The 26981-nt window shown below is 47.6% G+C and overlaps 1 protein-coding gene across 1 annotated transcript in view; it reads right to left on the minus strand.

Moving 5' to 3' along the window:
• Window positions 1-26981, minus strand: part of LOC138567392 (E3 ubiquitin-protein ligase RNF216-like) — a 2013370-nt gene that overhangs the window by 1963300 nt on the left and 23089 nt on the right. Inside the window, exon 2 of the mRNA XM_069645556.1 lies at window positions 14883-15014. Coding sequence (XP_069501657.1) covers window positions 14883-14961 — 79 coding nt within the window. The 5' untranslated portion in view covers window positions 14962-15014. The remainder of the gene's footprint in view (window positions 1-14882; window positions 15015-26981) is intronic.

A 26981-nucleotide genomic window follows, 5' to 3' on the forward strand; every position in this document is an offset into this window, starting at 1 on the left:
CAGCCCCTTGAAATCTGAGCTGTTAATACATTTCAAGTGGCCTAGTTGTCTGAACTAAGTTTAAGGTCTGAGGAGAAAGCTAGTCAGACTGAGCAGAGTTGTTGAAATTTGAAAAGATTTTATCCAAACCCACCCTAACATTATGGTTTCACCTTCATCTGGAGTGACCGTAAGGCAAGCTCATGTTGGGTCTCTAATAGCCGATGCTGAACTGTGACCAAGTACTTCCCGGGCTGACCTCCTGACTTCTGCCAAACCTGAATCCATTCCATTTAAGGTCTCAGGTCTGAGTAAATTAAGCTGCCATATTTTGCAGATAGACTCAGAATTGGTCTGGGACCAAATAAACCTTATTATCACCAATATTACCGCTTTATCAGGGCCTGAACCTAGAGACGCCCTCAGAAATAAGGTAGTGGCCTGGCTGCAATAAAAAAAACTGGACCAGGGATTGATAGAAGCTCCAACCTAAAGTCTCTGTGGAGGATGAAGATCAATGGATGGTGTACTACAGCCAATAGTGACTGTATGATTATTGGTTGTGATCATACAAACCTTCCCAGCTGTTTTTTTTATGAACACGTCCTCTGAACTAAAACTCATTGTAGGTTGTGTATACTTTTTACCTTTGTCCTGAGCTGGGTTTTGACTCTTAGTCGATCTGTTCTTACCTTATAATGTTGTATTATGAAATAGTCTTACAAAGGTAGCGGGCGCCCCTCTCTCGCAAGAACAGACATGATAATCTGTTCAGTGGTTATTAACCACTTGAGAGTTCGCAGCCACTGCTTTTACTCACTGTGCCTTTCACAGATGGGAAATATCCATTTGCATATCAGTCTTTGTCCTGCCCAGGGGCAGTCCAGCACCGAAATACAATGGCAATTCCAATCTGAACGAGAGTACCACCAGCAACCCCATACACGTGTTTCACCCTTGTTGGGGATCATCAGTGAGGTGAAGCTGATGCCTCTCTAAGCACAGTGAGAGGGAGACCACGTCTGGTTGCCCCCAGGAGACCTAGGGTTACCAATCCAAGGTTCCTTAACAAATAGTCTTACAAAGGTAGCGGGCGCCCCTCTCTCGCAAGAACAGACATGATAATCTGTTCAGTGGTTATTAACCACTTGAGAGTTCGCAGCCACTGCTTTTACTCACTGTGCCTTTCACAGATGGGAAATATCCATTTGCATATCAGTCTTTGTCCTGCCCAGGGGCAGTCCAGCACCGAAATACAATGGCAATTCCAATCTGAACGAGAGTACCACCAGCAACCCCATACACGTGTTTCACCCTTGTTGGGGATCATCAGTGAGGTGAAGCTGATGCCTCTCTAAGCACAGTGAGAGGGAGACCACGTCTGGTTGCCCCCAGGGGACCTAGGGTTACCAATCCCAGGTTCCTTAACAAATAGTCTTACAAAGGTAGCGGGCGCCCCTCTCTCGCAAGAACAGACATGATAATCTGTTCAGTGGTTATTAACCACTTGAGAGTTCGCAGCCACTGCTTTTACTCACTGTGCCTTTCACAGATGGGAAATATCCATTTGCATATCAGTCTTTGTCCTGCCCAGGGGCAGTCCAGCACCGAAATACAATGGCAATTCCAATCTGAACGAGAGTACCACCAGCAACCCCATACACGTGTTTCACCCTTGTTGGGGATCATCAGTGAGGTGAAGCTGATGCCTCTCTAAGCACAGTGAGAGGGAGACCACGTCTGGTTGCCCCCAGGGGACCTAGGGTTACCAATTCCAGGTTCCTTAACAAATAGTCTTACAAAGGTAGCGGGCGCCCCTCTCTCGCAAGAACAGACATGATAATCTGTTCAGTGGTTATTAACCACTTGAGAGTTCGCAGCCACTGCTTTTACTCACTGTGCCTTTCACAGATGGGAAATATCCATTTGCATATCAGTCTTTGTCCTGCCCAGGGGCAGTCCAGCACCGAAATACAATGGCAATTCCAATCTGAACGAGAGTACCACCAGCAACCCCATACACGTGTTTCACCCTTGTTGGGGATCATCAGTGAGGTGAAGCTGATGCCTCTCTAAGCACAGTGAGAGGGAGACCACGTCTGGTTGCCCCCAGGAGACCTAGGTCTCCCTCTCACTGTGCTTAGAGAGGCATCAGCTTCACCTCACTGATGATCCCCAACAAGGGTGAAACACGTGTATGGGGTTGCTGGTGGTACTCTCGTTCAGATTGGAGTTGCCATTGTATTTCGGTGCTGGACTGCCCCTGGGCAGGACAAAGACTGATATGCAAATGGATATTTCCCATCTGTGAAAGGCACAGTGAGTAAAAGCAGTGGCTGCGAACTCTCAAGTGGTTAATAACCACTGAACAGGTTATCATGTCTGTTCTTGCGAGAGAGGGGCGCCCGCTACCTTTGTAAATCTATTGTATTATGAAATGTGTCATTTGTATTGTCCTGGTTTTTTGTGTGCGCTGAGACCTATGGGTGTATCGCGCTTTAAGAAATAAAACAAACACAATATGACCTGCAGAAACCCACTACTGAAGACCCATGGTCTACTGTGGTTAAGTCTAAATAATAACACCATCCCAGGGGTAAGTACCCAACAACCCAGTTTCAAAGCAATTGGCTCAGGAATGACAGAAAACCTTTATAAGTGTAAATCTGTTTACCCAAGGACCCTGCATCAATAATAAAGCAGACAACGCAAAAGAAGAAGAATTGGTCTTTCCAGAAGGGTGGTCTACTAACCATGAGTCAAAGGAATGACAGAGATGGCACCCAGAAGGCATATGAACCCAACCAAGTGGATGGGGCAGGCTCAAGGGGTAAGCCAGAGCAGTCAGAAAGCAGAAAAACGTTCCACAAAGGGGCCAACTGTGGAGGGAACCCAAGACAGCCCACACACGGAACAGAGTTTGGCTAGTGCGGTCTCACCACCCTGCTGGATGAAGGATCCTTCCAAGACAAGATGAGAATAGAGCTGAAAAACAACACAGACACAGTCCCTCCACAAAGCCTCAAATCAGTGAGGAGGACCATGGGAGGATGAGGGACATCCAATAGCCAAAAAAGAAAGCCAGAGCACAGGTACATGACACAGGATCAGGATGCAGGATCCAGATAGCATGGCCATACCTGGACCTAAAGATCAAGCAGCTTAGCTGTGTGGCAAAGTCCTCCAGCAATACTGGCAAGTAAGCCTAGAAAAACCTGTGCTTTGTCTCGAATTCCCACTTCCCAGGTATCTAAAATCTAGGTGTTTTAAATTTACTGCTGTGTCTCCAATTTAGATGTTTTCCCCACTTTCAAGGTATCTCTGATCTAGGCGTTTTGATTTTACTGATGTCTCTCCAATTTAGGCATTTTTCCCCACTTCCAGGGTATCTCAAAATCAAGGTGTTTTGAATTTACTGCTGAGTCTCCAATTTAGGCGTTCCCCTCCCCCCTCCACCACCTCCCCATTACTGTTTCTTCCTATTCCAGGTGCCCTCCCCCTAGCACTGTGTTACAATTCTAGGTGTTTCCCCACCACTACTGTGTCTCCAAACTACGGTTTGCCCACTACTCCTTTCTTCCAATTCTAGGTGTGGTCCGACTACTGCTGAATTCGAACCAAAGGATCTCTACCACTGCAATGGACAGTTAGCTACATAGCCACGAAGTCCAAACCTGTGAAGATTACCCCACGTCGTACTTAGACTGTGAAGTTTAAACATGCAGCACATTTGGATAGACTTGTGAAGATTAGCCATGCAGCACACAGACTGTAAAATTAACCATGCACATCACTATTTAGAATTGCGTATGGTTAGCCACATTGAAGAACTCAGAGAGCAGCCAATGTACTAACCACCCCACTCCTGCTTTTTCCAACACACCAACAAACTCTATACATGCCCACTGGGCTAGCCAACCTACACACCCAATACAGGTACCACAAGCTTACAACAGCAAACCTGGACACTGGACCTTACCCATACGGTACAACAAGCCAGTGCTCACAACCTGAAATACCATCCAATCTACACATAAAACACACAAACACAATCCTACATAACAGTCAGATGGAAACAACCCAGGCATTGTACATAACCCTTACGGATAGAATGAGCCAGCACACGGAAACAACCATCTGAAAGCCAACACAAATAGATGCCAGTTACTTCTTGTTCTGGACCTATTCTATCACTCTTCCCTCAATAACCAACCATGTCCTCTTTCTTGCAGAGCCACCTATACAAATGACAAAATGAAACTAAAATGAAAACACGTCACCGGGTCTCTGCTAAGATTGGGTTTCTTATTCTCAGGTTGCATGTGCCGTTCATGTCCAGTTCCCTGAACGGTCTTCGCCTTCATTCGCTCATCAACCGGGTCCTCTGCCATGTTATTGTTATCAGTGTAGCATCTGGACCCCTTGGACCACAGCTGAGCATTAGCAGTCACACCACCTCCGTCTTCTGACTCGGGTGCCTTTGCTTTTTTTTTTTTCCTTTTTTGCGGCTCGCCTTCTCCACTCCACGGCTCTTCAGAAGCATTTCGCAAGTCACCAGTCAACCCATGAGACCACGCGTCGTCCGTTCCCTCCAGTCCAGCTCGACCAGCTGGTTTAAGCCTCCCATTCTTCTTCCTCTCTCAGGTCTCCACCTCTCAGATGTATGACGCACTGCTGGGGCTTCCCTGATGTAACATCAAAGTCCTTTTTTGTCTTGCTTGTGCTCTGCATTACACCAGTGGTTTTCTTCATCTCAGTATCAGATAGATATTTCAATTCAGAATTTCTAATGGATTCTATATTACAATAAACAGCTGCTTGTTCTTCCGGTTTTCTTTCAGCAGGTTTTATTAGCAGTGGGCCATTAGTGGGTTTGTCCTTTATCCTGGCGGGGGGATGGGGGTGGGAGCAGAGCCTCACAGAGAAAGGCCCCCCCTTGGGAAAAAGTGACAATCCTGTGATTCATCACAACCCTTAACCAACTGCCATGACAAATAACAGGATTTATGCAAGTCGTTGAGTAACCTTACTGTTAAGGGAACACGCCATAATTTTAGGCTAACACGTCAATTCCCAATCGGGTTCCAAGCCAGTATTTTATTGACAAATTTTTTCACTATTTAGCTGCCTCATCAGAATTGATCAAGGACGCTTTCAGTGATCGCAATCAAGATTTTTCAATTCAGGGCTCACACCAGTGTTCAGTTACCATAGCTAGATGGACACCAGGTCCCCCGCCACATTAGAATGGTTAACAAGTAAAACAGACTCCCCTGAAGCTCCCTTTAACTGTACACTCCATCACTGGTATAGATACATCACTTCTCTGTCCCTGACAAGACTGTCAGAAGCGGAGGGCATAATGTCAAAACGCAAGTAAGGTTCCTACGACCACGGGTCCAATCACAGGGGCAAAGGGCAATGCATTCCCAGAGTGGCAGTGCTGGTTTTGACTATTCTTTTCAAGCAATCCCAAATGCCCACCCACTGTTGCCACACCCTGCTGTCAGCAAATTACTCTAGCAACATACGGATCCCTGGATACTAAGGAGGTTGCAGCAATTCAAGGGCAGCTTGGATGTTGGGAGTAGGATGAGGGGTGCAGCCCATACTACGGATGGTATTTTAGTGAGCAACTCATGAAATAATAGACTCCTGTTAAGGTGAATATGCAGCCCTTAAGGTTCAACAAGTGTTCCTCTAAGGGGCATATTGTCCATGTAAAGTTTATTTTGCAGTTCGCATAAGTAATGCAGAGATTTATTCTGTGTCCTGCTATGCATCACAAACTTGTTGATGCCCTGCAAATCTGGAAAAATCCCTCTTGACCCTACTTCTCCTAACATTCGCCCGAACTCGCTGCTCACATTCTCTCAATATTTTCTGCGCCAGTTTGGACAGGCTTGGAGAGTGTGTGCCCCCGTTTGTTCACATAGAACATTGCTGTGGTGCTGTCCGTTAGAATTTGATCCAACTGGTTCGTCAGCTGTGATTTGAATGCTTAAAGCGTTTTGAATACTGCTAGTAGTTCCAGCAGGTCGATGTGGTTCTGTGCCATGATGCGAGTCCACAGACCATGTGCTGTGTGGTGAAGGTAATGAGCCCCCAACCCGGAGAGTGATACGTCTGTTGTAACGATCGCTTGCGTGGAAGGGTTTTCACCTTAACAGGTTTTACTTTGTCCCCCAGCGTAGGTTTTGAACTAGTGTTGGCGAAACAACCACTAGATCGTCCCACTGACCGCTTGCCTGAGACCACTGTTGCATAGGGTGCATGCGCAGATGTGCGTGTGGGCCCAGGTATATGCACAACGCCATCATGCCTAGTAAACGCATTGCTTTTGGTACGCTTATCTGGCGACTGGCTTGATACAGAGGTATTTGCCGAAGCATGTTTTGAACTCTTTCCATGGATGGAAAGGCGAAGCCTGTCTTTGTGTCCAACCACAGCTCCTCGGAACTGTTTTGTTGTGTTTGGTACAAGAATGGACTTTTTCTCATTTATTGAGAAGCCCAATTGGAAGAGTAGGTTTATGTTTTTTTGCGTGTTTTGTTGGCAAAGATGGGGTGATTCCCCTGTGATCAGCCAGTTGTCCCCAGGTACGGATACACTGGAATTGCCTACCTGCGCAGGTGCGCTGCCACCACCGCCAGTACCTTGGTGAATATCCTTCGAGCAGACGGTATGCCGAAGGGTAGCACCTTAAATTAGTAGTGCTGGTTTGCTATATTGAAAAGCAAGAGTTTTCTGTGCACTGTGAACATTTAAATATCTTTGATATCCAGTGTTGCTATGTAATCTCCCCACTTTAGCAGGGGGATTACCTCTTGTAGCATTGTCAGGCTTTAGATAAGTGTTTGCATGGCATAAGTCTAACACTGGGCATATAGATAGATCTTTTTTTGGCACAAGGAAGTAGGTTGACTAAATACCCTGGTTTACCTGGTTGGATGGCACAATCTCTATGGCGTCCTTGAGAAGCAGCAAGTTGACCTCTTCGAGAAGGATGAGCTTTTCTTCCTTCGTTGACTTTCTCTGGCGCTGGGGATGGTTTTTGGACCAGCTCCACACGGATCTACGTGATCCGACTGCAGCCGATTTTCCCACGGCCGGAAAGTTTGCATGAGAAATGTGCAAACCACCTACAATGCTACCACCAAAGGTTTGTACTTTTGGTGTTTGAACCTTTGGTGGTAGCATTTTTAGTTTTTTTTGTACATGTAAACTTTTAGGTACGATAAAAATGTACAATAACCTCCTGCTACTGTTGATAGCCGCAACCTGTTCATGGTCATTCCCTCCCATGCGTGGGTGAAGTGTGAAATACATGCGTCTACTGGGGAGGAATGGGAGGGGACCTCTAGCGGGCTGATTGTTTGTGAGGTGTTCCTCCACCTTTAGATGTGGGGGATCTCCCCCGGCCGCGGGATCGGCGCTGGCCTCTTTGGTAACCCTGTGATGCTTGACCTTGGTTGTTATTCCAGAAGAATTTTGACCTTGTCCGTAACGGAGCCGCTCTGGGAATTTTGGCCACGAAAACAGCAAAAATGATTCCCGCCTCTCTGGCCAGATGGTTTGTTTGTCAGTTGCCCCAGAGACTTGATGGTGTTGCATTCCTCCTTGGCAGACTTTAGGGCGTCCTCTACTGCTTTGCCCAATAAGACTGTCGGTTCCACTGGCATGTTAAGTAACATAGCCTTGGTTTCAAGCTTAAAGCCAGACTGGCGTAGCCAAGCGTGGCGGTTGATTATGGTTCCTCCAGCGATAATTCGGCCCGCATTATCTGCAGCGTCGAGGTTATTTTTGAGAATGCAGCTGGAAGTAGCTTTGCCGTCAGAGGTAAGACTTCAAAGGCTCTGGAGCAGAGTCAATGAGGGCAGTAATTTCATCCCATTTATGGCAATTATAGCTCACCAACAGTGTGGAATTGTTGGCAATTCTAGTTTGAAACGCTGCCAAAGTCACTACTTTCCTTCCCATTGTATAGAGCTTCTTGCTCTCCTTATCAGAGACTAGCGGTGTACCTGCCCTCTTTCGGGTAGCTATGACAACAAGTGAATCCACCTTAAGCTGTCCCCTGATATATATAGGGTCAGATGGCGCTGGGCGGAAAGGTTTTTCAACCCGCGGGTTTCCTGCCCTTGTTTGAATGGGTGTTTCCAGTGAAGGTTGGATTCTTCTCTGGACAGATTGTAAGATCAGGATGAACTGGGTGGCAGCTTTCTTGTCTCCCAGGATATCTTCGACACAGTCTTTGTCTTGCTGAGTCTTCTGTGTTTGAATACTGAAGTGCTAAACCGCTTTGATTAATATGTTGTTGAATAGGGGCCGGTTATCTACTGGTGAATCAGGCACTGGGGAATCTTGTTGATTGGTGAAGCCATGGTATACACCTCTGCCTCTTCATCATCGTTACCATCATAGTATTGATCAGAGTGCTACCCTTATAGTCCTCATTATCCCCTTCAGTGTCTGTATGAATGTCATAAAGCTCAGCTGTAGTGCGAGAGCTTTTTGCTGGTGGCTGAGATGAAAGCAGTCGAAGACAGGGGGTGAGAGCTGGAAGCCTGAGCAGTAGGAGGTGTAATCTGAAAATGTGGGGATGACCACAGCGTAAGGTATAGGGACTTGTACTAAAGGTGTAGGTGTGGGTGTGGGTAGGCCCTTATTCTGTAAGGCCTCAACCAAAGAAACCTCTTCTTGTGGGACAGGTAAAGTTTCCTTAGAAGGGGTTGACTTGTCCCTATGAGACTTGTCCTTGTGATTAGCACTCTTGGAGGAAGACTTCTTGGAATGAGTAGCCTTTAACTGGCTCTCTGAGACATGTTTCTTAACCAGGTGAGACAACCCAGTGTTTTTAGACTTTTAGACTTTACAGCTGATTTCGATGAAAGGTGTCGACGTTCGGTCGATGCAATTTTATGGGCGGCGTCTTTCGGTTTCCGGGGTTGGTCATGGAGCGATCGGGACCTCAAGTGCCCAGAAGACAGGGAATCTACACATCTCCCCCTAGACGCCGTATCTGGGGGTTTGGTCGGCGGTGCCGACTCTTCGCCCCGGGATGTGTGCTTAGGGATGTGTGAAGTGTAAGTGTTCTTGCCGCCGGGGTGTCGTCCCCGTAACAGAGCCGCCGGCCTGTCTTCTAGGGCCGGGGGCTTGCACTTGGGAACTTGGCAGCCCCCAGTCGACCTCACCGTCCGAAAAGACGGCGAGGCTGCCGTCACTGGAAGCTCCCTCCATGTCAATGGTGGCCTTGGCCTGCATTGCATGATGGGCCCAGCGCTTGGTTCTGCGATCTTAAAGGATCTTAGCTTTAAAGAGCTTGCAAGCTCGACAGTGCCCTTCGTCGTGGTTGCAGTTCAGACACAGGTTGCGCACACTGCGTTTGTCGATCCACGAAAATGTATTACATGTGGGGCAGAATTTAAAAAGTGTTCTATCCATGACTGGGAAGAGCAGCCAGGCGATAAAGGGAAAGGGTGGGGAAAATGCATTGTACAATGACCGCCACCCCACTCTCCCTACTGTAAGGGCCTAAGGCCGAAAGGGTCCGTCGAATCTTGAATTAGTCCGACGGCGCTGTCTTGTCTTTTCCGCTGCGTCAATGAATTGTCGGAAGGAAAAGGACAGAAAGAGTACATTATTTTTTAAAAATAATCATAAGCAAATGGAGTCAGCCGAAATTGAACTCCGTGAGCACTCCAAGGAACTCATCGAAGGCGCAGTGCCCGTCTCTCGCTCGTCTACGCCGACGAGCCTAGGGCCACGACCCCCACCTCCCATGTCATCATTCCACCTAACAGGGTAAGCGTGCTGCTCCCCTACACAACTTTGCCCTCCATCAGCAGCCAGTGACTTGAACTGCTTCCCAAACAACACAGAACTGGTGCTCTTGCACCCCCTAACATTGCCATTCCCGAGCCCTAACTTGCACTGTTGTGTTCACAAACCACCACATAATGCACCAACTCATAATTTGCACATAATTAACTTTGCAACCCACTACCTGCTCGTGACCTTTATTAAGGTCGCTAATTTCGTTTTTAACCTGCTTTGCTGTAGCACAATCTGAAACTGTTTTTGCACAACCCTAGCAATCTTTGCTGTAATACCAGCTATTTCGATTCTAGCCTATGCCTGCTTTGCTGTAGCACAACCTGAAACTGTCTGTTTCTGCATAATACCAGCTATTTCGATTACAGCCTATACCTGCTTTGCTGTAGCACAATCTGAAACTGCCTGTTTTTGCACAACCCTAGCAATCTCGTATTTAGCCTATGCCTGCTTTGCTGTAGCACAACCTGAAACTGCCCGTTTCTGCATAATACCAGCTATTTCGATTCCAGCCTATACCTGCTTTGCTGTAGCACAATCTGAAACTGCCCGTTTTTGCACAACCCTAGCAATCTCGTATTTAGCCTATGCCTGCTTTTTTGTAGCACAACCTGAAACCGCCTGTTTCTGCTTAATACCAGCTATTTCGATTCTAGCCTATGCCTGCTTTGCTGTAGCACAATCTGAAACTGCCTATTTTTGGCACCATACCAGCTATTTCGAATTTAGCCTATGCCTGCTTTGCTGTAGCATAATCTGAAACTGCCTATTTCTTCACAATATTAGCAATTCCGATTTGGGCCTACGCCTGCATTGTTCGACCAAATTGATTTTACCCACCTCCTCTCCCTATTACCAGAACTGAAACTGGCTATCTACACCCATCCCTGCCAATTCACAGCCCTAGCCATACCTACTTGCGCCCACACTCCTGCAACCGCCTACTTACTGCGCCCAACCTATAGCCTCCTAACCTGGCCCCAGCCCAGTAGCCCAGCCAACACTGCTCGCCTAACCATGCTCCCTTGGCTCATCCTCACCATGTTCCCTTTTTGTGTTATGAACAACAATACACCATGTAGCAGCAATAGCTACATACCCTAGTACAACGGACTAGCTAACTCGACTGCCCAAGACACCACCTCATCCCCTGCCCCACACCCTTCCTGCCCTCCTTACCACCCTTCCCACATACTGATCACCAACACCACACCACCAAAGTCAGCGCTACACCAGCTAACACCGTACCCAACACCACCAACCCCACGAAAAATGATTACCCCGCCACCAACCCCAACCCTCCTAACACACCAGGATACCGCCATACAACCAACCCCACCTTCCCTGACCGCAACAACAGATTGGGCACTAGACTCCACACCACATATAGCAAACTGCCTACAACACCTACGACTAAGGTCACCGCCAACAATAGTACTAATGCCACCATCACGGCATCTCTAAAAGGGGCACTACTCAATGTCAGATCCCTAGTGGCTCACCCCACCGAAATTGCTGACATCATCCTTTCAGCAGATCTCGACTTCCTTGCTACTAAAGAAACATGGCTATATGAAGCAGTAGGACCCTACCTAACTCTTGCCATTCCCGACAATTACTCCATCCTCAGAGCTGACAGACCTAATGCTCGTGGAGGAGGTGTAGCAGTCATATTCAAATCCTCACTCGACATCAGATCTATCACTTCCCTCCCACTAAAATCATGCGAGCACCTCACCATTAAAATACAAACCACCCCTAAGAGCACCATCACTCTGCAACTAATATACAGACCCCCAGGTCCCTCAGGTACCTTCGAGGAAGACATTACTGCCCTCATAGCTGAGAACTCTAAGCCCCACTCCCAAAATATAATTCTAGGAGACTTTAATCTAGGGTACAACGACCCTAAAGACACTCCTACCGCCTCCCTGGCTAACGCCCTATCGGAGCACGACTTCACTCAAATTATCACTCTACCCACCCACCAGAAAGGCAGAACTATTGACTGGGTCGCGGTCCATAACTGTAATATCACCTGCAAAGCCCCACAACCTATGGTATGGACTGACCATTGCCTCATACTATTTGACATCAACCTTAACAACCCTAACCCCAAGCAGCGCCCCCACGCACCAGCCTGTATGACTAGAAACAAGCGTAACATTACTGCGGAGACCCTTACCCCCCCCCTGGCTCTCCCCCTCCTAAACACGCTCCCAGCCACTGCTGACCTCAACCTTCTAGTCGACACCTACAATGACGCCATGACTAAAGCCATTGACGCTGTGGCCCCACTAAAGCTACGCAAAAGGTAATCCTAGAGCTCATCTGAACTCTTGGTACACACCTGAACTTAAAACACTCAGAAAAAATAAAGCCAAGTTGGAAGCCTTATGGAAGACAAGCCCCTCAGCAGAAAACAAAACCAATCTCATGACCATCTCCTCCCTCTGCAAGAAAGAAATAATCTGTACCAAAAAGGAAGCTTACAATGTTAGAATAAACAATGTACATTCCTCTGCTAAAGAACTCTTCACCATTCTGAAGGAATTAGAAAAGCCCAACCCACCGACCGACAGTTGTGTGAAAGACAAGCCATGGTGCACTAGCATCCAAAATGCCCTGGCCAACAAAATCACGGGTCTTCAAACCAAAATCAAATCTAAACGACTACAACTTTCCAACACTAACGAATCCACACCTATCCCATCCGCCACGTCCAATACCACATCCAGTTTCACATTCAAAATGGTCACTATACCTGAAGTCCAAAAAATTATAGCGTCCCTCAAGCCTTACAATTGCAAAGGGGATAGTTGCCCTGCCCAGATCATCAAAGATGCTGCGAAAGACCTAGCCCCCTTCATCTCCAAACTTATACACCTATCCTTCTGGACTAATTCTGTACCTAACAACTTGAAACAGTCATGGGTTCTCCCTTTGCTAAAAAAACAAACCCTTGACCCTGCCATTCCCACCAATTACAGGACTATCACCACGGTCCCCTTCCTGCTAAAAATTCTTGACAGAGTTGCCTACCTGCAAATTCAAGATTATTTAGAGTCCAATCAATTGCTTGGCCTGCGTCAATCTGGCTTTCGTCCTCAACATGGAACAGAAACTGCCCTTGTTGACCTCAAAAGTCAGAATGACGATATAGAGGACAAAAGCAATGCAGCTATCCTACTCCTCCTAGGCCTCTCAGCAGCTTTCGACCTGGTTGACCATAAAATACTCTGCAACCATCTCTCATCTGCTGCCCACTTTTCCCCTTCTGCTGTCATGTGGATACAATCCTTCTTAGCCAACAGAACCATGAGGGTCTTTTCATCTGCGGTTGCAGCAGACCCAATCCCCATTATCTGTGGTGTCCCACAAGGCTCTTGTGTCTCCCCTACCCTTTACAACATCTTTACAAAGCCTCTCTTTGATAAACTGGACCATCTGGGCGTCACCTACACTAACTACGCAGATGACACCCAGATACTCCTCACCATCTCTGGCAACTACAAAATCAACGCCACTAGGATCAACAAAATCTTCTCTATCATTCAGGCATGAATGGCCACGCATGGCCTCTGCCTGAATGATGAGAAGACCGAGCTCCTCCTAGTCGGATCTCCCTACAACCTACAGAAACTCAGCCCTGACTACCCCAATTTCATCATCGATGGCAATATCATCCCAGTCGTTAAAAATGTGAAAACCTTAGGCTTTACCTTGACGCCAGTACCAATCTATTCAAACAAGTCAACATGACCTCCTCAGCCACCGCCTACACTGGGAAACTAATTAGAGCCTGTAGACCTTTTCTTTCTACGAATAGCTGTCTCACACTGGCCAGGGCTCTTATTCAATCGAAGCTTGACTATTGCAACAGCCTCTACCTAGGAGCCAACCAAGCTATAATCAATAAACTTCAGGTTCTCCAAAACAATGTGCTGCGAGAAGCACTAAACCTCCCCAGGCAAGAGCACATCTCCCACATAAGAATATCTTTCAAATGGCTATCCATCCAACAAAAAACAGACTTAAAAACCCTCTGCCTTACTTACAAAATCCTTAACCACTTTGCTCCCCCCTATCTCACCAACAAACTCACTCTGAAACCGAGCACCAGAATCACTAGATCCTCCAATAATCTCTGCCTCACCGTGCCCAGATTCACCTTTAAAAGTCCTTGGCCCTCAACTTTGGAACACCCTGCCGCTGAACATCAAAACAACCAAGTCCTTCCAACTGTTCAGGAAATCAGTCATTAGTTGGCTACTGGATAAAACCAAGCCCAAGATAGACTAAGCACAGTTCTAATTGTATATATTGTACATACTATTCAAATGTTCTAAACCGCGTGCTCCAACTACCTTTGCTTTGTATATACTGTATACTGTATATTACCTCTACAACTGCATAACTTATATATTTCGTATTTCTGTAACCTGTAATTTAAGCGCCATTTTACTCCTGGGTCTGGTGCGCTATATAAAATAAATAAACAAAACAAGCGTCCGCTCACGATGGCAGGAAAGAAAAAAACTGGAGGGACCTCGATGCGTGAAGGACCATGGGTACAGTGGACGTCACACTAGGGATAGCATTACTGGCACCCCCTGTCGACGTCCCTTTTCAAGTTTCAAAAACAACAACTGTAATACTCTGCAGCTTCCACTAGATGTCGGCCTATGCATAGCATGTGAGCTACGCAGATTCCATAAGCCTCCGATATATATTATAGTATTTGGGTGCACCTTTCATTACTGGTTGAACTATGCTACATAGTTCTAGCGATTTGTACAGGGCACCTTGTCCATCACAAGAAAAGTATTGCACATGTGTGGATTTCTCCATGCCATTAGTTCTTTAAACTGTCCGCACCAAAGAATGTTGACGAATTCTATACCATGTAGGGACTTTATAGCTTTAAGCAATGCAGGCTGATATAGTGCCCCTGCAGTTGTGTATGTGTGCGCCAATGCCTAAATTCTCTGGCAAGTAAAAGGACACTACAACACACATTCTTTGTAAATATCTGCCTAAGCAGTTGTAAGAGGTGAACGAAAACTCACCATTTCCCCTGTGGCCATGAAAATTATTCAAGTGCATCACCTCTTCGTTGCCACCACCTTCAGCCATTGTCAACAGCATTCATGCATGTAGATTAGTGAGAAACATTAAAGAACACAGGGATTTAAAATATCCTGGGAAAAGATAAAAAAGAAAGACTGATTAATGGTTTTGTTTTAAAGTGCATGTCACAAAATATTAAGTTATACATTTTATTTTGTCAAGTTGTTTGGCACTGTAGGTTTTATTGCTATAACATTTATTTTGATATACTTTTAGGATGTGTGATATATATTCCAATCAGCCTATAAAAGCACACTAAGAACTTAACCCAGAGTACAGCACTGGCCTAAGAGGGGGCACCTTCCCCGATGACAACAGCCATGCTCAAATGCCCAGTAGTAGGGCTCAAGTAGCAGTAAATAGCGTGCCACATATGTTATTTTCAGGTTACAGAACCATTCAAAAACAAAAAAGGAAATTTATTTTCTTGGCAGGATTCATGCAGTCCAATTTGATGGACTGGTTCCATGTCCCTTTTACTTCAAAAAACAAATTCATTTATTTTCTTTTTATGTCGGCGGACCTCCCTCCTTTTCCCTAGATTATCCCTTTGTACCAGTGTCTGCGCAAGATCTAGTTTACTTTTATTTATTTTTTTTTAACTCTACTCAAGGTGGACATGTGATAAGCTAAGAGCTGTTATTTTTTTTGACCAAGTAAATCCACGGATCACAATTCCCCTGCTCAGAGAAGTGCTCCATTTCCCCCATTGCTGCTACACACCCCATCCCACATTCCCAAAGACCTGCAATTTCTTTTGCCCAAAAACACACAATGTAAAATTCCCCTCCCTTCCACCATGCAAGAACACATTCTCAAATTGCAGAGGCAGATCTTCCACACAATGGCGTACCAACTGGAGTGGGATGGGACCAGAGGGGCAGTTTGCCCCTCCCACATAGAGGCTACACAGTGAAAGGAAAACAAGATTATTTTGAAGCAGTCTGGGACTTTGTCAAGCTGCTGCTTTGCGAGTGCTAGGATTAGTGTTGTACTGGATTAAGAACGCGACTGGACCGCGCCTCCAGCAGGCCTCCTGGAAAAATGTTTTGCTTCAATTGCCTTGGTTTTCAGAAATGCATCTCCAACGGGCAGCAGCATTATCTGTGGATGGAACAATACCGCAATTAGCTCAAGAGTGGTCTTTTTTCCCTGGAAGGTATCAGCCCGTTAAGTGTTAATGTTGATTGTTTGATGTGTAAATGTTGTGCACATTGTGAGTAGGAAGATACACAAATGTTATGTTATATCACTTGATTGGGGTAGTCGAGCCCGAACTGCTAAGTCACATCCCTTCTGCACGAGACCACAAGCATCCCCAGACATGTTTCAGCCTTGTTGGGCATCATCAGTGAGGAGTAGCTTGAGTCTCTAGGCCCAGCTGGACTGCCCCTTTTGGGGCGGAACCAAGCCTGATTTGCATATGGTCTTTCTCCTTCTGTAATGGCTTGGCAGGCGAAGAACTATGGTCTGGAGGGTTGCCCAGAGCACTGCCAGAGATTAAGATTTATTCTAAACCTTCCAGCCATCACCTCTTTGTTTCTGCTTTGTCACACCTGAGTAACCACTAAAGGCTCTATCGGGTTTGATATCTGTTGTAGTAGGGATTAGATAATTCCTCCAGGCGAAAGAAGACTAATTCCCACCGATTTGATATCGATTCCACTCCCGGATACATCAGATTGGCGCCCAAGTCAGGGTTAGCATGGAGATTTGGGATTGATGTTTTAGCGGGGGGTGATAAAACCAGACTTCCGAGGGGATGTTAAGGTCTTGGTACAAAATCACAGGAAAGAACCCTTTCAGAATCATCAAGGGGATAAGGTTGTTCAAGGGATGCTTGAAAAAGCACGTTCCCTAGTTTTTTTAAATCTTTTATTTTTATTGGCAGAGGTTTACAGTAGACATACGTTAAAGCGCAAGATATATATGGCAAGTATATTATAGAGCAATACATTAGGCACAATACAGCAATCACAGCAATACAAATATAACTTTTATGGGAAGAGCAGAGTATGGCAGCTCATGATGTGCAAGCAGTTCCTGATGGGGCCAGGACGAGCCAGACTCAGGTGACCTTTCCCCTTGATTGTTGAGGTAGGTATTAAATTCGACCCAGATGTTCTTGGGGCGAGAGTGAGCAGGGAGCATGGTAAGGTATTCTTCCTCACAATTTCGAGACCAAGTGAGCAAACGCAACCATTTCTGAAATACCGGGGGGGGAAGCTTTTCCAACTCTGAAGTATACATTTCTTAGCTACCACACAGCTTATATTAAGGAATTTAGCCATGCGTCTGGTGTCATCTGTTTTCCACACCCCAAACAGGATCCCCAAGGGGTCAGTGTCAATTACAGTGTCTGCAACTTTGCTAAATGTTTCTAAGATTCGTTCCCAAAATTCCACCAGTTTATTGCAGGTCCAGAACATATGCAAATGATCCGCTTCCTCCGCATTGCAGCGGGGGCAGGAGTGTACAGTGGTATGGGTAAACCTAGAGGTCCTATGTGGGGTATAATACAGTCTATTTAATAGTTTATACTGCTTGACGCGGTAGGGGAAATTAAGAGAAACCTTTTGAGTATGTAGGCACATTTTCTCCCACACTTGGTCGGAGATTTCCAGGCCCCGTTCTGTCGCCATTCACCGCATGCCCCGGGAGTCTGAATCGGGATGATGTCCTGTAGTATCTTGCATAACAAGGAGACGACGCCACGGGCGCCGCCCGAGTTGGCGATGTATGCGATCGCCGGGGTAAAAGGAGGCACATTGGCGAAGGAGGGCCATTTAGTTCGGAATGCAGCACATAGCGTATAGTATTGGAGGGTCTCCAGGGCGGACCCAGTGTGTCCCGGTTTCCATGTCTGGGGGTCAATGAACCTGCCATCGGGGTAGAAGTCAGACAATGCCTGATATCCTAGAGCCCCCCCAATGTTCAGCTAGAGTGATGTTGTGTGTCGGTTCCAAACCGGAGAAGGCCCACACAGGAAGCCATTTATAGTATGGAGGAGATTCGACTGTTGTGTAACAAACGGGACCAGGCACGAAGAGTCGCACCAAACGGATCAATGGGGGAGTCAGGTGTATAGTGCTGGTGTAGTATAAGGGACATTATGTTGATACCGGCCGCGGCCAGGCTTTCCAATTTAACATGCGGGCTTGTTGGAGAGCCGGGGTACCAGTGAGAGGCGTGTTGGGCCTGGGCCACTATCCAATAAAGTGTTAGATTGGGAGCCGTGAACCCCCCCTTGTTTGTATGGGAGCACTATATCAGCCCATTTCTTGCGCACCGCGCCGGAGTGCCATAGGAACTGTGCACATAATATATGTACGTTAGTGTAATATTTCCCCCCGGGCCATATGGGTATGTTACTGAAGGTGTAAAGCAGCTTGGGAAGTAAGACCATTTTGATGAGGGAGAGTCGACCGTCCATAGACAATGGGAGAGATCACCATCACGAGATTTTCCTCTCGACTGTTTGTGCTACAGTTAGGTAATTATCTGCAAGCAGGGTGGGCTTGGGTAGGGATATCTGGACTCCCAAATATCTGATTCCGTCAGGGGACCAGCGAAGAGGGTATCCAGTGGTAGGTTGTTGGGTGGTGTTAGTGAGCGGGAACACCTCAGACTTTGATTAGTTCATTGTGAACCCTGAGTAGGTGCCGATGCGCGTGATGTCTCGTAATATGGGGTTGAGATGAGTGGAGGGGTCCCTAATGTATAGTAATACATCTTCCACATAAAGGGATATGATTTTGGGGGTGTCTTTTAGTCTTATTCCCCTGTGGGCATGGCGGGCTCGGATGTGATCCGCCATTGGCTCTATTACTAGAGCAAAGAGGATTGGGAAAAGGGGCAACCCTGTTGGGTGCCCCTAAAGAGTGTGAACAGGTTGGATGTCAGTGAGTTAGCCCGCACTCGCGCCAAGGGGGAGGTGTATAATAGTTTAATGTATCCAATCATATTCGGGCCAATGCCCATTGTCTCCAGCACCAACCACATGTACCTCCACGAGACCATGTCGAACGCCTTCTGAGCGTCTAGTGTGACCGCTACGGCCTGCGCATCCTGGTCAATGCGGGACATTACATTAAACATCCTCCTGATATTAAGGGAGGTGGACCTCCCGGGAACAAAGCCTGCTTGATCCTCATTAACCAAGTACGTCATGATCGGGAGGAAGCGGTTCGCTATGACTTTGGCAAACATTTTTGTATCAAGGTTCATGAGAGAGTTGTCTGTATGACCCACATTCGTTGTCTGGCTTGCCAGGCTTAAGCAATATTGTAATGACAGCTTTGCGTAAGGAGGGGGGAAGCAGACACGCAGAGCGACTCATCCCAGACCTCAAGCAACTTGGGAGCCAATATAGCAATGTGTTCTTGATAGAATTCTGTGGTGAGCCCATCAGGGCCCGGCGCTTTACACCTAGGTATGTCTGAGATAGCTCCAACTATCTCATCCAAGGTGATGGGGGAATCAGTTGGTCCCTGGTAGAGGGGGAGATACATGTGGTGGGTATTTGGTCAAGCAACTCACGCATGTATGGTTCAGTGTGTTCAGCGGGTTGGGAGTATAGGGACCTGTAAAAGTCTGAGTATGTCTAAAATCTGTTGGTCCGCCCACTGTGTATTACCCTGCTCGTCCTTAATAGAGGTGATCGGGCATGGCCAGATTCCCCTCTCACCAGCGTTGCTAATGTTTTCCCAGGTCCATCACCCTCACCATATTTCCGAGCGGCTTGCGGACGACTAAAATATTGGACTTAATTGGTGGCAAGTGCGTTGTATGTCAGGAGTTCTTCGCTAATTTGGGCGAGTTTAGTGGGATCAGCAGCACCAGCTGAGCATTGCAGTTCCAGCTTTCTCAATTTGGCCTCAGAACGACCGAGGGCACCTCTTATCACTTTCAGCACTCCCGCTTCCCTGGATATGGACATCCCCCGGATATATACTTTGAAGGCGTCCCATCTGACCCCAGCGGACGTAGCCTGGGGAATGTTGTCAATATCAGCCAGTATGTCAGCCTTGAACACAATATCCTTAAGGGCCTCAGATTTAAAAGCGCCAGGTGCTTAACGTCGGGACAGGTGCTCCCAGTTCCACCGATAAGGTGATTGGGGCGTGGTCAGACAATGTGCAGGTCAAGATCTGGGACCCCCACCCGCCCCCGACCTGCACATGATTTCACTCATCACTAGTAACAGGTCTATTCCGGAGGAACTATCGTGGACTGACAAGTAATAAGTGTATTCATGGCGTTGAGGGTATAGTGTCCTCCAGACATCACAAATGTTGAGGGCTGTGATGTGGCCATGTAGCCTACGTGCGCCAGGCAGGGATTGGGCAGTAGTCCCAGTCCTGTCCAGAACAGTATCCAAAATGAGGTTCATGCCCCACCCCCCCATACAACCGGGATTCCCACGTAGCCAAGCAATATGGTTGCTACAGTATCGACAAACTCTGGGGAGTCTACATTAGGGCCGTAGGAGTTCACAAGCAAATACTCCCTGTTCACTATCGTGCAGTGTAATATGACATAAAGGCCATCGGGGTCTATGTAGCTCTTGTGTAATACAAATTTGATAGCTTTATGGACCATCGTGAGGACGCCCCTGACCTGGGTGGAGTAGGAAGTGAAGTACCTGGCGGGCCCCAATGACGGAGCCATGGTCCTCGGCAAGCGACCACTGGAGTGCGTTTCCTGCAGGAGCAATATTTTGCAGCCATGTCCATTAGCATAGGCCATGATTTTACGAGCCTTGGTAGGGTTACTCAATCCCCGGACATTTCAGGAAATTACGACAATGGGCATTTCAGCAATTTAGGGCCCATCCCGACAATGGGCATTTCAGCAATTTAGGGCCCATCCCATGACACCTGCCGTGACCTGCATTTGTAATTCGCATGGTCACCGCTTAGGTGCTTATCACACCATGTCTCAGCGCGAATGCCGTAATTTCCCAGGCCATCATGGTATTCCGAATCCCGTGGACATTCTAGAACATTGTTTGGACAGTATAGCATTACCTCAATGAACATCCCAGTTCCTGTGATTGTATATGCTCTTGTAGTTAGAGCTGAAAGTGCGCTTATGTCGCTTCTATGAGTGTGCTGTGAAACCTCTTGAGCCTTTTTGGAATAACACCCTGTTCCCTTCCGCCACCCTCACCGGCAAACCCCAACTAGCAGTGTGAACATCACCCACCCTTACCTGCACACAGTTGAGCCATCCCCAACATTCAAGGAAGCCCAACTGGGGCTAGCCCGCAACAGAGGCATACCCAAGAACAGTGCAATCGCAGTGGGGTGCGCCATTGCCGTGTACCAGCACACTTGGAACTAGCAGCCGTCTAATGCTTGCCCCTCCATCTTTAAGTGGGGAGTAGGGGCCATACTGAGGATCATTAACACAGTGCAGTTTAATCACTGATAAAACAACAGGTATAAGTGTTAGGGAGAATTCTCTTATAAGGCTAATTTCCCAAACCTAGTGAGTCCCCCAGCAGCTTTGCTGGATTTTTTTTTTCTCCTGCTAAGAGTGGGACTCTTTTCCTCCCACTCTTAGGCATGATTTGAGGTATGTCTTTGACTTATGGTGTGCTTATGGGCTTATGGGGTCTTTTACTCCATAGGGTATCATCTGTTTTAGTGTATGTGTTACACAGCACCCTCAGTGCAGTAACAGAGGGGTGTCATAGTGACCCCCAAACATAGACGCCATACCCTGGGACTGACTACTGTCCCCCAAGGCATGTCAAGTCACCATTGGCTTTACTAGTCCAAAATTGTGAACAGAACCAGTACAAACCAACATATTGTGGAAGTACTGGAAGGGGTTAATTAGATTGCCCCTGGGTCGGTTTCCAAGGGGGCACTGTCCAGTCCCCCCCCCTTGTCGAGTTTCTGGCTGGTGGCAGTGGTTACCACACAAAATATTCCACCGGAATATTTCCTATGGGATTTTCCCATTGATTTTAAATGCACCACTTTTTTGGTGCAATGTTAAAGATACCGCCGGTTTATTTATTTAATATAAAATCATCGGTTGGGTCTATTCACCAGAACTCTTTTCCAAAATGGCATTTGTGTCCATCTCTGTAACTCCAACCAAGGTCGGGCCCTTTGTTCCACTTTTTGGCGGGCTTCTCCACTGAAGCCCTCCAACTGGTGCCACTCTGTCTGGGTTCCACAGGATGTGTGGGTGGGGGAATTGGCACCCTGGACTGCGTTGCCTTAGCAACCCAAGTCGCACTCTGTTCTGATTGGCCCAGTGGTGAGCTTTAGCATGTCTGAGTGACAGCTAGGCTGTTGAATAGGGGGTTTTCTGCATAAAAGCAGGGCTTTGGGGACTGGAACTTCAGAAGTCGCCACAGGACCTAAGAAATCGGAAGAGGGGGGAAGCTGAGCCATCTGCAACGACGACACCACCAGTGGAGCCCTGCTGCAACGAGCTCACCACTTTCCCGACGACAAGAGAAGATCTTCTGCTGAAAGAGTCTTCTCCCTTTGAGCTGGTGGGGACAACCAGTTCGCCATTCGCCTTCCAGGACGTCCCTTGGTCGAATCGCCAGTGCCAAGCACCCCGGCGGCCGGATAGCCAAGCTTCACCACTGTGACCGCGAATAAAAGGTACGCACCTTTTTAACCGAACGAACTCCGCGGCTGGTCTCTTCCCTGGGCAGTGCAAGGACTGAAGTTTCCTCCTCGACGAGATCTTCTCTTCCCCTGGTCGAAACCACAAACTGCGCCCGCTGCCAGGAACAACTGCCACAGCTGGAGCTTCCTCACTCTTTAAGGTACTGTGTTCCACCTGGCCTCCCTTTCTGCAGATTGCTAAAGGTAACCCTTAAATCCTTGGCTTTCCAACTGGGTTGGCCCCCAGACCTTCTAACTTTACCTTTCCCATCAAACCAACCTCCTTTGAACATTTCTGCAAAGACTTAAGTGCTTTTTAAACTGTGTGATCTTGGGCACATTTCGCCTTGCTCCATTTAAAGCAGGCCTGGCCTATGAACTTTGGCTCTACAGTAGACTCTGCCTTCACTAACTTGCTGTGGTCCTAGAAAAGTGTTGAGAACTGTTTTATTTCCATGATCTGCCTTTTTCTCTCCCTTCAACTTAATTATTGGAGTGCCGTCTAAGTTACGCGCTCACATCTGTTTTCACAAATAGTGGTGTTTTGACCTAGACTTGTCTGATAATTATTAAGGGAGGTGTGTATACTTTTCCGATTGTGTTTGAACTTGCTTTGATTTATAGTGCTTAGTGTATTTCCTAAAGTGTGTTTTAAATAAATAAATGATGATATACTTTTGATACCAAGCTCTGGTCAGTGTTTGCTTGCTCTGTGTTTTTAGCCCTATTGTGTATCCTCTGTATACTGCCCTACTCATCTTGAGAGAAGTCTGACTGCTCAGCCACAGCTACCAGGTAAATCTGGGTGGTGCAGACTGCTACCAATTGGGTTTACTGCTTACTCCTGTAGTCTTAATCTTCTTGCAGTGTTCCCAAAGGGAACTGCACTGGATTCTGCCTAACAATAACCAGGGTAAACAATCCAGTTTTTACATTAGCTCAGCAACATGTGCCCCCTAAGGACTAAATGTTGTGTGTACATTAAGAGCAGCGTGACAGGTTAATTACGTGACTGAGCTTAGTTGTAGGCACAATGTCGATGACCAGGATGATTCTTGATTGATGTATTAGTAGAAGACTTAGAGGACACGGGCCAAGGTTAGAGCTCAATCATTGACCATAAAGTCGTCAGCGGGAACATGTAAGGGAACATGTGCTTCTATGAATTTCACTGCTTGCGACGGCACTGTAAAAAAGTACAATTTGTTGTTGAATGTGAACTTCAGGCGCGCAGGAAATAATATTGCATAGGGAATGTTCCTCTCTCTAAGCAGTTTTTTAACTCCAAGGAATTGGTGGCGCTCATGTTGCACTCCAGTCAAAAAGTCCGGAAATATTCTAATCACTTGTGACTCCAGTCTGAGCTCTCCCTTCTCTCGTGCAAGTCGGAGAATCTGGTCATGGTCTTTAAAACTTAGGATTTTCGCAATAATAGGGCTCAGGAAGCCCCCTGGTTTGGGGTGCAGAGTCAGCGCTCTGTGAGCTCTTTCAACAGTAAAGAAAGGGGAAAGGTCGGGGTTGCCCAGCAGCTCCTTAAGGAGATTCTCGGTTGCCAGTTCGAGCCGGCCCTGAAGTGCACTTTCCGGATCCCCAATAATGCATGTATTGTTTCTCTGTGATCTGGATTCAAGATCATCACATTTGGCTTTAACTAACTTTGTGTCACGGACTAGAGTGGTCACCGTGTCCTGTAGTGTAGTTATGTTGTTCTCATTGGTGCCTATCCTGGTTTCAGCTTCCGTGATTCTCGAACCCTGTTCATCCAGTTTGGCTCCGAGTGATGAAACATTTGCATTAATGTCATCTAACTTTTCATGGAAGGCCGCGAAATTCCTGGCCATTGACTCCATCATAACAGTTAAATCTGTGGCCGGAGCCTCCGCGAGGACTGTCTCGTCCGCCTGATCACTTGACGTTTGGGCTGCATCCAGCCTCGGGGTTGCCTTGGTGAATTTGTCCATGGCTCCGGTCTTATTAGAATTCCTGGACCTGTTGGACATCGTGCAAAATGGTGGCTGAGTCCTCAGCGCTCAAAGTAGGGCATTTTATGGGTATTGAGCAACAAAAAGTCGTATGGCGCAGGGAAGTGGGAGCCAGACAGGTCCTACCAGTCAATCAGTTGGGCAAGGGTACCCCTTTTTAGGGGTCGTGGGCACGCCTCAAAGGGTAAGTCCCGCCGCTAAACCCCGGGGGGGGCTCCACGGTGTTGAAAGCAGCTTTCATGTCGCTCGCACCAGCAGGGGTCCACAGCTCTGTCAGGCAGGAGCAGTCAGTGCCTCCAGACAGTGATTGAAAAAGGCAATGCACGAAGACCAGGATAAAAGATTGCTTAGTTGGCCAACATTGGAAGCACCACAGAAGGTAGAGCACAGTGTAGATGCAGGTATGGCGACCAGAGTAGAGCAGATCCCTAGGCTCGGGGCCCTGGGGCTATGGAGATGTGGAGATCAGCCCCAGTGGGGGGAACGGAGTAACAGCAGTGAGGTCGGGGGATGGTGGAGAGAAGCACTGCACATTTACCCCGCCACCTCCTCACCTGCAGCGTAGCACGCTATGTCAAGTTCCGGATGATAGGGAGCTTTCAAAGAACCCGTGGAGATCCAGCGCAGGGCACAGGGAGGGAGTGCAGCTGCACACCCCAGAGGCACTTCAGAAGGACAGAGCGCCTCGTCCAGCCACCACACGCCTCTACCCCCCCCCACGGGGCTAGGAGCCGCGCCGCATCGGCAGGCTACCAAGGCTGCAGGGAATTCTCCACCCACCGAAGTCGGCGAAGAGGGAAGCAAGGAACGTGTAGCAGGGCGGCCCCAGCGGCCGCGTAATCCGCCGGTCCAGTCCCAAGCAGAGCAGGACAGCGTCTCACCCGGGGCAGCCTCGGTCTCACTGCCGCTCCGTGCCCCACAGCTATGCTCCCAGCAGGGCGGGCCCGGCGGGGACGGGCAGGTTCAGCAGGCAGTCGGTGTCAGCCCCATAGGCACCAGGATACCAGCAGCAATAGGCGTCACCAGAGGGCGGCACCCCGCGGCCTGCCGCGTGCCTCGACATCCCATTTTGTCAGCTGCTCAACCATCCCCCCCACCCCCGTGTTCCCTAGTCTTAACGAAGAATCGGGGGCGGAACGTACAGACAGGGGGACTCAAAATTTTCGGGAGGTTGATGAGACAACTGATGATCTTTACAAAACTGAACCTAGAAAACCTACGGAGGAAGAACACAAGACACTCCCAGATTTAGCTTTTGCTCAGGGAAATGACGCCTTGTTGGCGGAGGCATTTTTGCAGATTGTATCGGAGCCAGAGGGTCGTGAAAAAGGGGGATCCTTTTTTTAAATTATTTTATTTTTTTAATATGGGCTTTTCTAGAGATGAGATACCACTTTGGAAGGTCTAGTAAAGACTGAGTTGGTGGTCCCTAAAAGTCATAAGGGAATTGAATTGGATATAGCACATTCACATCTGACGGTAGGTCATTCGGGACAGTCCAAGACTAAAGCACATATAAGGAATAAGTTCTATTTGCCCGGATTTCACACCGATATTAAAACCTTAATTCAAGCCTGCGCAGTCTACCAGAAAACTAGTACACATACCACCACCAGTCCGCTTGAATCCATTGCCAATAACAGAGGTTCCCTTTTCTAGGATTGGGATGGATATTGTGGGACTTCTGGAAACATCTAAACTGGAGAATAAGTATATTCTAGTTATTGTAGATTATGCCACACATTATCTGGAGGCCTTTCCCTGATGTGCACACACAGCACAACGAACACAGTGCAGAGATATTTTGATGCCAATGCCATTTAGCAGACGCCCAAAGGAACAGACATCTCTGCTTTTCTGATCTGCCTCCTTGAATTGTTTTTGCCCTAATCCCCTCACCTCTCGTGTGTGTGCACAAATGGAAGAGTTCATGATTTGCATGACCTGTTTTATAGCAGACCTCTCATAATCCACACGTATGCGTGTTGAGGGCTGCCACCATGGCATTCTAAGCATCCTCCTCAGTAAGAACACTAACTACCAAAGGCATGGGGATGATGATTGTTGTGCGGGTGAGGAGGCATGGGGATGGTGTTTTGTTTGTGGGTGCATAGTGTTTGGTTGGGCATGGTGGCGATGTGGCATAGTGTGGGGGTGGGGCCATGGGGCATAGTGTTTGGTTGCAGGCTGGTGGCAATGGGGCATAGTATTTGGTTGCAGGCTGGTGGCCATGGGGCATAGTGTTTGGTTGGGAGATGGGGGACAGGGGGCATAGTGTCACACTCCAAGAGTGAACACAATCCCAAAGCTAAAACACGCACAGGTAAGAGATGTACCTCCTTTGCCTTTTTGTGAATTTGACTCAACGAAGGCCATACTCCCAAGAGTATGGCCAACTCAATGGCCAACTCAAACAGCA

Source organism: Ambystoma mexicanum, chromosome 2p (genome assembly GCF_040938575.1).
Source record: "Ambystoma mexicanum isolate Mex_15411 chromosome 2p, UKY_AmexF1_1, whole genome shotgun sequence".
In the NCBI taxonomy this organism is placed as follows: domain Eukaryota; kingdom Metazoa; phylum Chordata; class Amphibia; order Caudata; family Ambystomatidae; genus Ambystoma; species Ambystoma mexicanum.